Raw genomic sequence first — 16,789 nt, 5'->3', positions numbered from 1 at the left:
TCTCTTCTGGTGGTGTGAGGGGAAGCTGGGATTTCTCTTGAGTTGAAGTAGGGAATGGGAGCTCATCTCCACATGAGGTGGGAAACACTGGGCTCTTCTCGAGTTGTGGCAGGAAACTCTGGTTTCCTCTTGAGATGTGACAGGAATCTCTGGGTCCCCTGGAGTTGCATGAAGGGAGTCAAGCCTCCTCTCGAGTTTGGAGAGGGTGTTTGCAATTGCTTTCTAGGCGCTGCAGGAACAAAGGGCCTCATGTCACGTGGACGAGGGAATCTCCTGGTTTTTCTCGAGTTGCAGCGGGAGGCTTGGGACTCCTCTCCAGGTACCATGGGGAGCTCAGGGAGCCTCTCCTGTTGCCTCAGGACAAGTCAAGTCTCCATTTGAGTTGTGAGGGGGAGTGTGGTTTGCTCTCGAATCAGGGCTGGGGTATCAGGCCTCAATTCGCATAGAAGAGGGAATCTCAAGTTGCCAGGAGCCAGCGTGAGGAATCTCGCCCATGGCAAAGGTCATGAGTAAGGAAGCCTGACAAAACGCAAAGGTGTGATCTGGCTTCGGGGGTTCCTCCTGAGTTTTCCTGAACATCTACTCCCAAAAACCAGAGACAGCCTGATTTTATTGTACTGTGCTTTCCACTCTTTTGACGCTCTCTGGAAAAAGTTAACTTAGGGCTTCAGTCTTCTGCATTTGAAAGGAATGTTTCAGCTCAAACCTCCTTTGATGGCTCTCTAACTTGCCTAACAGGTTCCCTCAGACTTTTTACAACTTGTGAATTGTTTACAGCCCCCCAACCGTGAGAGGCAGGAAGCTTAGAGCATCTTAGAGATACAGAGCCTTTTCTAAAAAGCTAAAAATTATATTCCTGACGGGTTTTCACTGTTGAGTCAATGACTGCTGCCAGGCCTCCATTTTCTTTATCTTTTAGGCACCTGAAGGATATTCATCAATGTAATTGGGATATAGAAATAGGAATATAGTAGTTTTGATGTTAGCAACACTAGACTTTTGAATTAATTACTTTTCTTTGTTATATATCACTGCACTCCTCTTTCGTCCTTGCTATGTAAGAATGTAACTTTATTTACTGCTTTCTGAGAGTGGCACCAGACTTTGGGAAGAACAAAACAAATACGTCTTCTGGTTGACAAACCCTTATCAGAAAAGGGCTGTAAAATATTAATTGGCCCTCTGGCCAAAAGTTAATGTATATCACCTAAGACTTGTGTATACAAGTAGGTATGCAGAGAGAAAGCCTGGTCTCGATAAGAGTCAGGGCTGCTGATGCTGCATAATTTTATATATTATCCACTAATCTCTATGTAAAAAAAAAAAAAGTTATAAAAGACCTTTCTGGACAATAGAGGATGAGCAAGTCACTGGACTGGTTTCCTCTGTGTCTCCTCTTTACTCCTTTTCTGGCTGAATTCCTATCTGGGGCATGGAGGCTCGCCATGTCTACTTACTTGCCCCGGCTTCTAAGATCCACGAGAGAGGGAGCCCAAGGTGGGGCACCCCCTCCCCCATTCAAGAGGATGCTGGCGGCCTAATATAGATGGTGCAAGTTCTTTGTCTGGAATTTTATTGGCTTTCTACGTAAACCAAGTTATTCAGCATCTTTTCTCCACTAAATTTTCCTACTATACTATTTCTTCTTAATTTCTTATATATTTCTAATTAAATAAATAAGCTTTCCTCACCTACGTCATTCACCCTTCAAATTCTCTGGATCCACCAGGGCTGGACCCCAGCATCAAGTTGTTTCTCGAGTTGCAGCAAGAAGTTTGTGTTCACTCGAGTTGCACTGGGTACCTGAGGGAGCCCCTCATTATGTCTCTGGGAAGTCAGGAATTTTTTCGAGTTATGACTGTTCTCTAGGGATTCCTCTTGAGTTGGTGCAGGGGATTAGGGCCTAATCTTGAGTTGAGACAGGAAACTCTGGGTTCCTCTCCAGTTCTGACATGGATCTCAGCGTTCCTATGGCGATTACTCTGGGGTGTCAGCCGTCATCTCGTGTTGAGGCACAGAACTCCGCTTCCCCCTTGAGGTGTCAAAGGGGTGGCAGGCCTCCTGTTGAGTTGAGGTAGGGATCTGGGGCTATATCTACAGGTGCCACGGGGCTCTCAGCCCTTCTTTCGTGTTGTGCATTGATACTCCGGGTTCCATTTGAGTCGTGACAGGGGAATCAGTCCTTATCCCGAGTGGATGGGGACATCAGGGTCTTTTTGAATTGCAGCACGACCCCTGGAGTTCCTCTCGAGTTTCAAGGGGAGACCGGCCTCCTGAGGGGGAACGGGCATGTCGGGATTCCTTCTCGATGAAGCAAGGAAATGGACCCTCATCTCGAGATGATGAGGGGAAAACATGGCTCTTTTTGAGTTGTGGTGGGAAACTCGGGTTTCCTCTCAAGGTTTGACAGGGATCTCTGGGCCCCCTGGATTTGCATGAAGGGAGTCAAGCCTCTTCTCGAGTTTGGAGAGGGCACTCAGAATTGCTTTCTAGGTGCTGCAGGAACAAAGGGCCTCATGATGCATGGACAGGGGAATCTCCTCATTTTTCTCGAGTTGCAGCAGGAGGTTTGGGATCCCTCTCCAGGTACCGTGGGGAACTCAGGGAGCCTTTAGTGATTCCTCAGGGGATTCAAGTCTCCATTCGAGTTGTGAGGGGGAGCACGGGTTTGCTCTGGAATCAGGACAGGAAAATCAGGCCTTAATTCTCATGCAAGAGAGAATCTCAAGTTATTTATTGAGTTGCAGCAATAAGTTTGGGTTCACTCGAGTTCCATTGGGGACCTGAAGGAGCCACTCATCAAGTCTCTGGGAAGTCAGGAATCTTTTCGAGTTATGAGGGTCCACTTAGGATTCCTCTCGAGTTGGTGCAGGGGATTAGGGCCTCAACTCGAGTTGAGGCGGGAAACTCTGGGTTCCTCTCCAGTTCTGACATGGATCTCGGGGTTCCTATGGAGATGGCCCTGGGTCATCAGCTGTCATCTCTTGTGGAGGTACAGAACTCCACTTCCCTCTAGAGGTGTAAAAGGGGTGTCAGGCCTCCTGTCGAATTGAGGTAGGGAACTGGGGCTATTTCTAGCAGTGATGTGGGGCTCTCAGTCCTCCCTTCGTTTTGTGAGTTGATACTCGGGGTTCCATTCGAGTCGTGGCAGGGGGAGCAGGACATATCTTGAGTGAATGGAGACACTGGGGTCTTTTTGAATTGATGCATGACCCCTGGGTTCTTCTCGAATTTCAAGGTGAGACAGGCCTCCTCTTGAGATTGGCCAGGAACCTCAAGATTTCATTCTCATCAAAGTAGGGGAATGGACCCTCATCTCGAGATGAGGAGGGAAAAACGGGGCTCTTCTTGAGTTGTGGCGGGACATTCAGTGTTCCTCTCGAGTGGAGACGGGTATGTCAGGGAACATCTTGAGTTGCATCAAGGGTGTCAAGGACCCTTTCGAGGCCCAGGAGGGAAGGTGGGATTTCTCTTGAGATGCTGCAGCGGAAAAGGGCCTCATCTTGCATTGAGGGGAGAATCTCCTGGTTTTTTCTCTAGTTGCGGCAGGAAACTTGGATTCCTCTCGAGTTGTGACGGGTACCTCAGGGACCCGCTTGTGTTGCCTCAGGAAACTCAAGTCTCCATGAGACTTGCAAGTGGCCTCTCGAGATTCCTCTCTAGTCAGTGCAGGGGCATACTGCCTCATCTCGAGTTGAGGCCAGAACCTCAGGTTTCCTCTCCTGTGCTGACATTGATCTTGGCATACCTATGGCATTTCAACAGGGAAGTCAGGCCCCACCTTGTGTGAAGACATGGGACTCCACTTTCCTCTTGAGGTGTAAAAGGGGTGTCAGTCTTCCTGTCGACTTGACATAGGGATCTGTGACTTTCTCTTGAGGTGCCACTGGGCTGTCACACCTCCCTTCATGTTATTAGTCAATAACTGTTTGACAGTCGAGCCCGTGCAGGGGAATCAGGAGTCTCTGGGGTGGATTGGGATATTGGGGTCTTTTTTTTTAATAGATTTTTGAGTTTTATTGAAACCTTACATGAACAAGAAATTGGAAATACAATCACATCAAAGAACAAATTGTCACGGCTTTGACGTTTAAGCCAAACAAATTTTGTAGGGCAGGTTTCAAAAAGGTGTGAAGTTATAACAATTTAAAAACACAGTTGACCTACTTCTAGGAATGCAAAACATACAATCATAGGTTATTTTTAATACAAGAAAACTTAAATTTGTTTGCTTTTAATTTCTTCAAACTACTAAGACAAAGCACTAGCTTGTATTTTTATTTACAGCATACTCCATACCCCTATGTAAGCTGTCCCAAATCCAAAAAATGAAACTGTCCAAAACCAAACGTTCTGCAAAATCATGATTTTAACAATGTGCTCAGCTTGTTTTGAAGCTAAAATGAAGCCTGAAACGATAAAAGCATTGTAACTCCCAGAATAAGGGAACTCTGCAAGCCCAATAATGTCCAAGAGCATTTATGAAAAGAGGAAAAAATAAAAAGACTTGAGTATATACAGAATAGTGATTTCTTCAGCCAAATACAAATGGCAGCAAATTGCTACTTAAAGATGAAACAGATAAGCCAATTTTTTTGAAGGATGTAGATCTAGAGCCAATCGTATCTTGTCAGTATCATTTTCAAGCCCTCACTTGTCTATTTCCACTGTTGCCCATAAGTATCCTGATAAAATTCCTGGTTGTCATTATTGTAACCATAGTTACCAGAATAGTCACCACCTTGCTGAAGCGGCTGTTGAGCGATGGGTTGGGAACCCCAGTTCTGTTGGTTGTTGGTCTGACGGCACTTGGAGTCAGGTTGGTTGTACCCGTCTGCCTTTCTCTTGCCTCCTACATTGCCCCCACGGTTGCCCCGAGATCCACGGGAACCACGGCCTCTCTGCTGTTGTGCAGGACCCCCTCTGCCACCCCTAGAGCCTCTTGGTGGTCCCAAAGGTGCCCCCCTCTGTGAGTAGCCAGCTCTACCTCTTGGAGGTGGTGCTCCCCGCCCCCTTGGTGGTGGTGGAGCACCTCGCCCTCCCCTTCCTCCTCTTCCTCTTACTGCATAGCCATCATCATAGCCGTAGTAGGGATCTTCATAGCCTCCACGATAGTCGTGATAATCATAACCATAGTAATCATCATAGTAATCTTCATAGCCATAGTAATCTGGAGGGTAGCCATATCCACCTCTCCCCCCACCACGACCCCGACCTCTAATTGGAGGTGGCATGCGCGGAGGAGGGTGATAGTAATAATCTTCATACGCAGTACTCCTGGAGGCCTGTCTAGCTGCTTGGCGCTCTTTCCTTTTCTTGTCTGGTGGCTTGGCTAGGACTATTTCAATTTCTTCTCCTTCTATTTCTTTGCCATTCATTTCATCCATGGCCTTAACAGCTGCTCCTCTGTCTTCGAAATGAACAAATGCATAATCTTTCAACTTCTTCACTCTTTCAAGTTTTCCAAATTCAGAAAATGGCTTTTCCAATATTTCTTCTGTCACTGTAGTGGCCAAGTTTCTCACAAATAAAACTTTCACCTTAGCCATGACTTCTGGATCCGGCTCCTCCACAGGGTCAGCCCATTCAACTGTAACTACATTTCCCCATACTTTTACTTTTCCACTCATCAGCCGGCGTCTGGCTTGTGCTGCTGACTTGTGATCCTCATACTCAAGGAAGCAGAACCCCCGATTCTTCTTTTTGTCATCGGGTTGATGATAGAGAATAACGTCCACCAAACCCTCTGTGACTTTACTGAATTCTTCCAGAATGTTTTCTTTAGTCTTATTCTTCGGAATTGATCCAACAAAAAGCCTGTTGTTTGCCACAGAAATGCACACCCCAAGGTGTTTACCAGGGCGAATTTCATAGCTGTCACACAGTTTAACAGCTTCCTGTGCAGCTTCCTTTCCACAGAAGGTGATAAATGCAATGAATACCTTGGGGTCTTTTTGAATGTAGACTCGACTCCCGGGGATGCACTCGAGTTTTCAAGTGAGACCGGCCTCCTCTTGAGGTGCGACAGAAACATCAGGATTCCTTTCCCAATGCAGCATGGGAATCGACCCTCATCTTGAGTTGAGGAGGGGGAACATGCGGCTCTTCTGGCATTGTAGCATGAACCTCGGTGATCCTCTCGAGTGGGGACGGGTATCTTGGAGAACTTGCTGAGTTGCAGAAAGGGTGTCAAGTACCCTTTTGCGTTTCAAGAGGGAACGTGGGGTTCCTCTCGAGACACTGCTCTGGAAAAGGTTTTCATCTAGCGCTGAGGGCAGAATCTCGTGGCTTTTCTCAAGTTGCAGCTGGAAGCTTGGGCTGCCTCTCGAGTTGTGACAAGGACCTAAGGCACCTGCTCGTATTGCCTGAGAAGTCAGGTCTCTTTCCAAGTTGCAAGGGGCATGTCAGGATTCCTCTCGCTGGCGAATATGGCCGGATCTAGAGTTCAGTCCTTCAAGTCAGTGTTCCTGTCCAGTGAGACAGGAATCTCATGCTTCCTTTCAGGGTTCAGCTAGGGAGTAAGGCCTCATCTGGAGTCAAGGCATGGAACTCGGCTTTCCTCGTGAGTTGTCAAATGGGTGTCATACCTCCTATCGAGTTCAGCGGGGAATAGGCATCCTTTTCAAGAGGTTCAGAAGGGGACTCGGGCCTCCCATCATGTTGTGAGGGGATCTTCTGTGTTACATTGGGGTCAGTGCAGGGGAATCAGGACTCATCTCGAGTTGGGGGGGGACTCGGTGTCCTTTTCCTTGCAGTAGGATCCATGGGGTTCCACTTGAGATTCAATAGGTGAGACAAGCCACCCCTAGAGGTGCGAGGGGAAGTTGTGCTTCTCTTGAGTTGAACCAGGGAATGGGCCCTCATCTCCAAATGAGGTGGGAAACACGGGGCTTTTCTCGAGTTGTGGCGGGAATCTCGGGTTGTCTCTCTAGGTGTGACAGGGTTCTCTGGGCCCCCTTGTGTTGCACGAAGGCAGTCAAGCCTCCTCTCGAGGTTAGAGAGGGCACTTGGGATTGCTCTCAAGGCACTGCAGGAAAAAAAAGGGCCTCATGCCTCAAGGACGGGGGATTCTCCTGGTTTTTCTCTAGTTGTGGGGGGAGGCTTGGGATTCCTCTGCAGGTACTCTGGGCGACTCAGGAAGCCTCTCATGTTGCCTCAGGGATGTCAAGTCTCCATTCACGTTGTGAGGGGAGGCGCTGGATTGCTCTGGATTCACTGCAGGGAAATCAGTCCTCAATTCACATGGAAGGGGTGATCTCAAGGTGTTTCTCGAGTTGCAGCAGAAAGTTTGGGTTCTGTTGAGTTGCAACGGTGTCCTGAGGGAGCCTACTTGTCTCTTGGAAGTCGAAAATCCTTTTGAGTTATGAGGGGCCTCTTGGAACTCCTCCCGAGTGGGTGCAGAGGACTAGGGCCTCATCTTGAGTTGAGGCGGGAAACTCAGGGTTCCTCTCCAGTTCTGACTTGGATCTCAGGGTTCTTATGGAGATTCCCCTGGGGAGTAAGCCATCGTCTCATGTTGAGACACAGAACTCTGCTTCCCTCTCGAGGTGTAAAAGGGGTGTTAGGTCTCCTGTCGAGCTGAGGTAGGGATCTCTGGCTATGTCTAAAGCTGCTATGGGGTTCTCAGTCCTCCTTTCATGTTGTGAGTTGATAGTCCGGGCTCCATTCGAGTCGTGGCAGGGGGAGCAGGACTTATCTCGAGGGGATGGGGACATCAAGGTCTTTTCAAATTGTGGCACGACCCCTGGAGTTCCTCTCAAGTTTCAAGGTGAGACCAGCCTCCTCTTGAGGTGCAACGGGAACATCGGTATTTCTTTCCCAACGAAGCAGGGCAATGGACCCCCATCTCGAGGTGAAGAGAGGAAAACGGGGCTCTTCTTGAGTTGTGGTGGGACCCTCGGTGTTCCTCTCGAGTGGAGACGGGTATGTCGGGGAACTTCTTGAGTTGCAGAAAGGGTGCGAATGACCCTTTCGAGGCTCAAGAGGGAAGGCACTCTCGAGATGCCGCAGAGGAAAAGGGCCTGATCTCGCGCTGAGGAAAGAATCTCCTGCTATTTCTCGATTTGTGGCAGGAAACTTGGGGTTCCTTTTGAGTTGTGATGGGGACCGCCGGGACCCACCCGTGTTGCCTCATGAAAGTCAATTCTCCATGCAAGTTGCAAAAGGCCTCTCAGTATTCCTCTCCAGTCAGTGCAGGGGCATATGGCCTCATCTCAAGTTAAGGCTGGATCCTCAGGGTTTCTCTCCAGTGCTGACATGGATCTGGGGGTTCCTATGTAGTTTCAACAGGGGAGTCAGGCCTTGTCTTATGTGGAAACATGGAACTCCAGTTGCCAGGAGCCAGCACGGGAGATCCCACCCATGACAAAGGTCATGAGGAAGAGGCCTGACAGGCAAACGTGAGTCAGGTCTCAAGGGGTCCTCTGCCCGAGCATCTACCCCCAAACCAAAATCTGTCTGTTTACTGTCTGCTATACTACACTCTTCTGACATTAATAGGGGCTATCCTCAACCACTTTTCTCTGGAAAAAATTAACTTAGAGCTCCAGTTAATTGTCTCCTGCATATAAAAGGAGTGTCTCAGCTCAAACCCCTCTGATGGCTCTCTAACTTGCCTGACAGGTTTCCCTGGACTTTTACAACTACGCATGTGATTGTTTACAGCCTCCCAACTGTGAGAGGCACAGGAAGCTTAAAACATCTTAAAGATATAGAGTCTTTAAAGAGCTAAGAATTACATTGGTGAAGAGTTTCATTGCTGAGTTAATGATTTCTGCCTGGCCTCCATATCGTTTATCTTTTAGGCACCTGGGAGGATATTAATCAATGCAGTTGGATGCCAAAATAGGAATATAGTAGTTTTAATGTTAGAAATACAAGACTTTTGAGTTAATGAATTTTCTCTTTGTTATAAATCACTGTACTCCTCTTTCTTTGTTATAAATCGTTGTATCCTTGCTATGTAAGAATGCAACTTTATTTAGTGCTTTCTGAGAGTGGCACCAGATTTTGGAAAGAACAACACTTTTAGGGCAAATAAGTTTTCTGGTTGATGGACCCTTATCAGAAAAGGGCCATAAAATGTTAATAGGCCTCCTGGCCAGAAGATGATGTAAACCACCTAAGACCTGTTTATACAGATAGGCATGCAGAGAGAAAACCTGGTCACAATAAGAGTCAGGGCTGCTGACTCTGCATGACTGTATTTTCCATTATTCTTTATGTACGGCTTAAGGTATATAAGCCCCATGAAAAAATAAAATTTTGGGTCTCACTCATCATTGCTTGGCCCTCCCATGTCAATTCTTCTTCTTCTTCTTCTTTTTTTTTTTTTTTCCTTTCTCGCTCTTACTATATCTTTCAGGCTGATCCCTTGGATCCCAGGGGTTTGCTGCATTCACTTCTCTGCCCGGGCTTCTAAGGCCCACGCAAGAGGGAGCCCAAGGCGGGGCACCATCCGCTATTCAAGTGGGCTTTTGTGGCCTACATGAACAGTGTAAGTCCTTTGTCTTTGGACTTTATTGACTTTCTGCGTAAACCAAGGAATATCGGCCTCTTTCTCTCCTCTATTTTCTTAACTGCAGCATTCTTTATCTCTCTATATATCTTTAAATAAATCCTTATATCCTTCTATATCTCTAAATAAATAAATCTTTCATCGCCAATGCCGTCCACGCTTTGGATACCCTGGATCCAACCAGGGCAGGTCCCCAGTAAGTGGCGTCCAGAACAGGCTATTCAAAACTAGGTTTCCCCCACTGCTCAGTTTTGGGGATGGCTAGGACCCCACTCAGGGTGTCACAGTCCCCCCTGCATAAGATAGGTAGGGAAAGAGGGGTGGGAAGTATTGGGTTGAAGAAACCCAGTTGAAGGGTTGAAAGAAAACCAGTTGAAGAGTTGTAACGAAACCTGCTTTCTAAGAGTTGAAAAGAAAGCCCCTCTGCAAAGGTTGAAAAGAGACCTTCTCTATCAGGGTTGAAAAGAAACCCCCCTTTACAAAGTTTGAAATGAAATCTTCTTTACAAGACTTAAATCTCTGACATGGGTAACAGTGAGTAAAAAGAAAGACAGATTTTTATATGAGTAATCTTGCAATAGTTAAATAAAAGAGGAATCAAAGTTAAGAAAGCTAATATTCAATATTTTTTTACATTCGTACAAGAGCTATGTCCTTGGTTTCCAGAAGAGGGCACTGATGACTTAGATACCTGGAAAAAAGTAGGAAAACAGCTGAAAGCTTATTACACTCAGCATGGTCCAGAAAAAGTACCTACTGATATTTTTCCATGTGGAATATGATTAGAGATGCTTTAGATCCTGCTCCTGAATCTGAAAAGGTACATGTTAAAGAGGAAAGTGAAGAAATAAAGATACATGCAAAAGAAAAAGATGAAGAAAAAGAGGCTATACCTAGCTATTGGCAGCTAAATGAAATGCTAGCTGCAATGACTGCCCAGGAGCAGGTAGAAGATAGGGATGAGAAGAAAGATCAGCTTTCCCCTCAAGATGAGAAAGATTTAGAGGAAACAGCAGCTCAATACCATTTTGACGAGGACTGGTCCCTTTTAAATAAAGATGCTCGCAGGAGTTTAAGAGAAACATCCCCAATCAGGCCATCTGCTCCCAGAAGCTTAAGGGAAACATCCCAAATTAGACCATTTGTAAAATTTAAACATCAAACTGTTAAAAGATCTCCAGAGTATGAAAAGAAAGACATGGGACACTTCGGTTCCCCCTTGCCGCCCCCCTCATTGGGATGAGGGGCCTCCAATAGAAGTTCCCCAGAGAAGGGTTCTCTCTATCCCTGAGGATGAATTTGTTCCTCACCTTGAGGCTTGTTTTCCCGTTGAAGTTGACAGAAGCGGGGGGGGAGGGGAAGAGCCCCCCACTGGGAACCCATTCCAATGAAAATGGTTAAAGAACTCAAACAGGCTTGTGCTTCATATGGGCCTAAAGCCCCGTACACTGTATCATTGGTAAAGGCCTTATTGGCCAGAGGGATGACACCCCACGACTGAAAAACAATTGCTAAAGCTTGTCTGTCAGGAGGGCAATATGTACTTTGGAGAGCTGAATTTGATGACATTGCCCCAAAACAGGCTGATACCAACCAAAAATATGGCCCATGATATATTGTAAAAAGTATGTTGACAGGGACTAATGAATTTGGAACACTTAGAGATCAGATGGGATTAGACAAAAAGACTTTGGACCAAATAACCACCTGCACCCTCGGGGCTTGGCGATTGTTGCCTGAAGGGAAAAAATCAACCTTTTCCTTTTTAAACATTAAACAAAAACCAGAAGAGCCATATGAGGACTTTATATCACGACTTGCAGAGGCAGTCTACAGAGTAATTTCAAATTTTGAGGCAGCTGGAATACTTATAAAACAACTGGCATTTTAAAATGCTATTTCTACCTGCCAGGCCATTCTATGTCCTATAAAAAAAAATCTGGGCAAATAGGAGATTACACCAGGCAATGTGCAGATGTAGGATCAGCAATGATGAAGGGCGTTGCCATAGCTGCAGCCATAAAGGGAAATTCTTATCAACGGACAGTACAATCCTTTTTTACAAACAGGAATAACCCATCAAAGAGTCATTCCAGTAGTCCAGGACAGAATATTGGTTTATCCAAGGCCTGCTTCTCTTGCGGACGGGAGGGGCACTTTATGCACACTTGCCCCCCAAAAGCAGCTGGTTCTTCTCTGCCGAATTCTGACTCCCCAACTATGTGTGCTAATCTCCCTAGGTCTCCTTGCCCTCGTTGTCAGAAGGGATATCACTTAGCTAAGGACTGTAGATCAAGACTCCATAAGAACAGAACCTTGCTAGTTCCTGACCAGAAGTTGGGAAACTGGTAGAGGGGCCAGCCCCAGGCCCCAACTACAATTGGGGCAACAACACTGAACCCATTCATACCCTTCGTCCCATCGCAGAACTCATTAGAGTAACCCCAGGCAGTGCAGGACTGGATCTCAGTTCCACCACCTCAACAGTATTAACACCAGATAGCCCCACTATAAAAATCCCTACAGGGGTTAAAGGCCCATTACTGACAGGCTTGGTGGGTATTATATTTGGCAGAAGTTCCTTAGCTATGCAAGGTTTCACAATTATCTCTGGAGTGATTGACTCAGATTATACAGGAGAAATTCAGATAATGATTTCACCCCCAACTAAAACTATACAAATTCATCAGGGACAAAGAATAGCATAACTTTACTTTTGCCTTACCACACTGCCATAGGGCACACAGCTACTCAAAGTGAAAGACAGGAGAAAGGATTTGGGTCTAGTGATATGGATTCTTGGATAACAGAAATTATTCAGAAACACCCTATGAAAACTATTCTGGTCAGTGGCAAGTCTATTGTGGGGTTATTAGACACAGAAGCAGATGTCTTTTGCATTTCTGGGAAAGACTGGCCCAGATCCTGGCCAACACATACCACTGAAAATGAGTTGGTGGGATTAGGGAGAGCCCCCACGGTAGTTAAAAGTGCGAAAATGTGAGACTGGCAATTTGAAGATACCTGTGGAACTTTCCAGCCCTATGTAGTTCCTTCGCCCCCCTTTACCCTATGGGGGAGGGACGTGCTGTCTCAAATGGGAGTGCTACTTTTCAGCCCTAATGAAAAAGTGACCTCCCAAATGCTCCAGATGGGCTATGATCTATCAAAAGGATTAGGTAAACAACAGACAGGAGTAATTGAGCCAATTTGCCCAACTCCTTGGTAACTATGTACTGGATTGGGGTATCCAAATTTATAATGGAGGCCATTGTTTTTGCTGCCGACTCCATTACATGAAAATCTCAAGACCCAGTGTGGGTAGAACAATGGCTCTGCCTAAAGAAAAAAATTACTGGCAGCCAAAACGTTAATCTTTGAACAACTACAATTGGGACATATTGAGCCCTCCAACAGCCTCTGGAACACTCCTATTTTTGTCATTAAGAAAAAATCTGGCAAGTGGTTACTTTTACAAGATTTAAAGGTGATTAATGCCACTATGGAGGACATGGGCTCCATACAGCTTGGGCTCCCCTCCACAGTAGCCATTCTAGAAGAATATAATATAATTGTAATTGATTTACAAGATTGTTTTTTCACCATTCCCTTAAATGCTGAAGATAAAAAGCTATTTGCCTTTAGTCTGCGATCAGAGAAATTTAAACAGCCTTATTTAAGGTTTCAAAGGAAAGTGTTACCTCAGGGAATGAAAAATAGCCCTACCTTATATAATATGCCAACAAATATGGAAAACTCAGCAGTGGCCACAGGACTGGAAAAGGTCAGCTTTCATTCCAATCCCAAAGAAAGGCAATGTCAAAGAATGCTCAAACTACCGCACAATTGCACTCATCTCACACTCTAGCAAAGTAATGCTCAAAATTCTTCAAGCCAGGCTTCAGCAATACGTGAACCGTGAACTTCCTGATGTTCACGCTGGTTTTAGAAAAGGCAGAAGAACCAGAGATCAAATTGCCAACATCCGCTGGATCATGGAAAAAGCAAGAGAGTTCCAGAAAAAAAACATATATTTCTGCTTTATTGACTATGCCAAAGGCTTTGAATACGTGGATCACAATAAACTGTGAAAATTCTGAAAGAGATGGGAATACCACACCATCTGACCTGCCTCTTGAGAAACCTATATGCAGGTCAGGAAGCAACAGTCAGGACTGGACATGGAACAACAGACTGGTTCCAAGTAGGAAAAGGAGTATGTCAAGGCTGTATATTGTCACCCTGTTTATTTAACTTATGTGCAGAGTAAATCATGAGAAATGCTGGACTGGAAGAAACACAAGCGGGAATCAAGATTGCCGGGAGAAATATCAATAACCACAGATATGCAGATGACACCACCCTTATGGCAGAGAGTGAAGAGGAGCTAAAAAGCCTCTTGAGAAAAGTGAAAGAGGAGAGTTAAAAAGTTGGCTTAAAGCTCAACATTCAGAAAACGAAAATCATGGCATCCAGTCCCATCACTTCATGGGAAATAGATGGGGAAACAATGGAAACAGTGTCAGACTTTATTTTTGGAGTTTTCCAAAATCACTGCAGATGGTGACTGCAGCCATGAAGTTAAAAGACACTTACTCCTTGGAAGAAAAGTTATGAGCAACCTAGATAGTATATTCAAAAGCAGAAACATTAGTTTGCCAATTAAGGTCCATCTAGTCAAGGCTATAGTTTTTCCTGTGGTCATGTATGGATGTGAGAATTGGACTGTGAAGGAGGCTGAGTGTCGAAAAATTGATGCTTTTGAACTGTGGTGTTGGAGAAGACTCTTGAGAGTCCCTTGGACTGTAAGGAGATCCAACCAGTTCATTCTGAAGGAGATCAACCCTGGGATTTCTTTGGAAGGAATGATGCAAACGCTGAAACTCCAGTACTCTGGCCACCTCATGCGAAGAGTTGACTCACTGGAAAAGACTTTGATGCTGGGAGGGATTGGGGGCAGGAGAAGAAGGGGACGACAGAGGATGAGATGACTGGATAGCATCACTGACTCGATGGACGCGAGCCTGTGTGAACTCCGGGTGTTGGTGATGGACAGGGAGGCCTGGCATGCTGCGATTCGTGGGGTCACAAATAGTTGGACACGACTGAGCGACTGAACTGAACTGAACTGAACTATGTCAAAAATTTGTCAATATTGCTTTAGAAGATATTAGGGCCAAATATGAACAAGTATATATGATTCACTACATGGATGATATTTTCATAGCTCATCCAGACAGAGCTTATTTGCAAACCATTCTCCAAAATTTAACTGAGGCATTGTCAGCTAGAGGCTTAAAAATTGCCCCAGAGAAAATCCAAATCAATTTGCCCATAACTTACTTAGGAAGGGTTATAAATTCAGAAACAGTGACTCATGCCCCACTACAATTAAGAAAGGATCATCTTGTTACTTTGAATGATTATCAAAAACTTTTAGGTGATATTAATTGGATAAGGCCTTATCTTAAACTAACTACTGCTGAGCTAAAGCCTCTTTTTAACAACATTCTGCGCGGGGATCCTGACCCAACTTCAAAATGGCAATTGACTGCTGAGGCTCAGGAGGCCCTATACAAAGTAGAAAAAGCTTTATCTGATAGTTGTGTAAAAAGAAGTGAATTAGCAACTGGCTGCTAATTCCTTTGCTTGGCTACCCCAGCTTCACCTACAGGAGTTTTATGGCAAAATGGCCCCCTAGAATGGGTCCATCTTCCCGCTCAAGATAAAAAAGTAGTGTCTACTTATCCAGGGTTGATAGCTACGTTGATATTAGAGAGAAGAAAGTGGCACATTGAATTATGTGGTAAAGAGCCATCAGAAATTGCAATTCCATATAATAAGGAACACCTTGATGCTCTTCTAATGTTTGATGAATATTGGCAGATTGCTCTAGGAAACTATTTTGGTCAAATTCTGCATCATTTACCTTCTCATGTTTTGTTAAATTACATATCTAGACACCCAGTTATTTTCCCTGTTAGGTGCAAACAATTCCCCATTCCAAATTCTCAAATGGCCTTTACAGATGGGTCAGATAATGGCAGAGCTTCTATGGTCACAAGAAATCAGCATAAGATTTTACAAACACAAGAAACTTCAGCTCAAAGAGCTGAACTTACAGCTGTTATAGAGGATTTTGTTATGTTTACAGAGGAGGAGTTTAAACTTTACTCTGACTCTCAGTATGTGGTTAGGCTGTTTCTGCACATTGAGACTGCAGTTCTGCTAAAAAGTAAAACTACTATCTTTCACTTGTTAACTAAACTGAAGCAGCAAATTTGGAAACGTAACTGAGCATTCTTTGTTGGCCACATTCGAGCCCATTCCATACTGCCTGGACCTTTAAATGCTTTAAATGACTCACTAACCAGGGTTACAGTGGGCTCTATTTTTGAAGAAGCCCAAGCCTCTCACTCTCTTCCTCATCAAAATGCTACTGCATTAAGATATCAGTTTCAGATTCCTCGAAAATCTGCTTGAGAGATTGTTCTTTCTTGCTCACACTGTCCCACTACTATAAATAGTTTACCTATGGGAGTTAACCCTCTAGGTCTCAGATTTAACGCACTCTGGCAGATGGATGTAACTCATGTCTCTTCATTTGAAAAATTGTGTTTTGTTCATGTAACTATAGATACTTTTTTCATGTCATTATTGCAACTTCTCGCACAGGAGAGGCATATAAGGGTGTAATACAACATCTCTTTACTTGTTTTTCATATTTGGGTCTGCCAAAGGCTTTAAAAACTAATAATGCCCCTGCTAACACTTCTAAGTCTTCCCAGGAATTTTGTACAAAGTTTCAAATAAAACATAACACAGGCATCCCTTATAATCCCCAGGGAAAAGCTATAGTAGAAAGAGCACACCAAACATTAAAAATACAAATTCAAAAATTAAAGGAAGGGGAATTTAAGTATAGTTCCCCCCATCAGATCTTACAACATGCTCTCTTTGTAATAAATAACCTAAATGTTGATTCATCCAGAACCACTGCAATGCTTCATCATTGGTGTCCAGAGCAACAAAATGTAAAGCCATTGGTAAAGTGGAAGGACCTCCTCTCCAGACAATGGAAAGGTCCCGATCCATTGTTAACTAACAGCCAGAGATATGCTTGTATTTTTCCACAGGACGCAGATTCTCCAATTTGGGTCCCAGACAGGCTGATTCGTCATGTCACAGCTCCCCAGACACCTGGTTCCTCCACTGGCACTACCCCAGAAAAGGAAGGGGCTTTCTCTACTTCCACTCCCTCCGCTAGTAGGG

The 16,789-nt window shown here is 45.0% G+C and overlaps 1 protein-coding gene across 1 annotated transcript; it reads right to left on the bottom strand.

The window, feature by feature from the left end:
- Nucleotides 1-3,991: 3,991 nt before the first annotated feature.
- Nucleotides 3,992-5,970, bottom strand: LOC114118352 (heterogeneous nuclear ribonucleoprotein R-like; the record flags this gene model as incomplete). The annotated part of the gene is made up of 1 exon (XM_027979098.3): nt 3,992-5,970. A coding segment is annotated over one exon (1,312 nt), but the record flags the coding sequence as incomplete, so codon positions are not given.
- Nucleotides 5,971-16,789: the final 10,819 nt, after the last annotated feature.

Source organism: Ovis aries, chromosome 15 (assembly GCF_016772045.2).
Source record: "Ovis aries strain OAR_USU_Benz2616 breed Rambouillet chromosome 15, ARS-UI_Ramb_v3.0, whole genome shotgun sequence".
Classification (NCBI taxonomy): Eukaryota; Metazoa; Chordata; class Mammalia; order Artiodactyla; family Bovidae; genus Ovis; species Ovis aries.
This window is presented reverse-complemented; position numbering and strand designations above follow the sequence as displayed.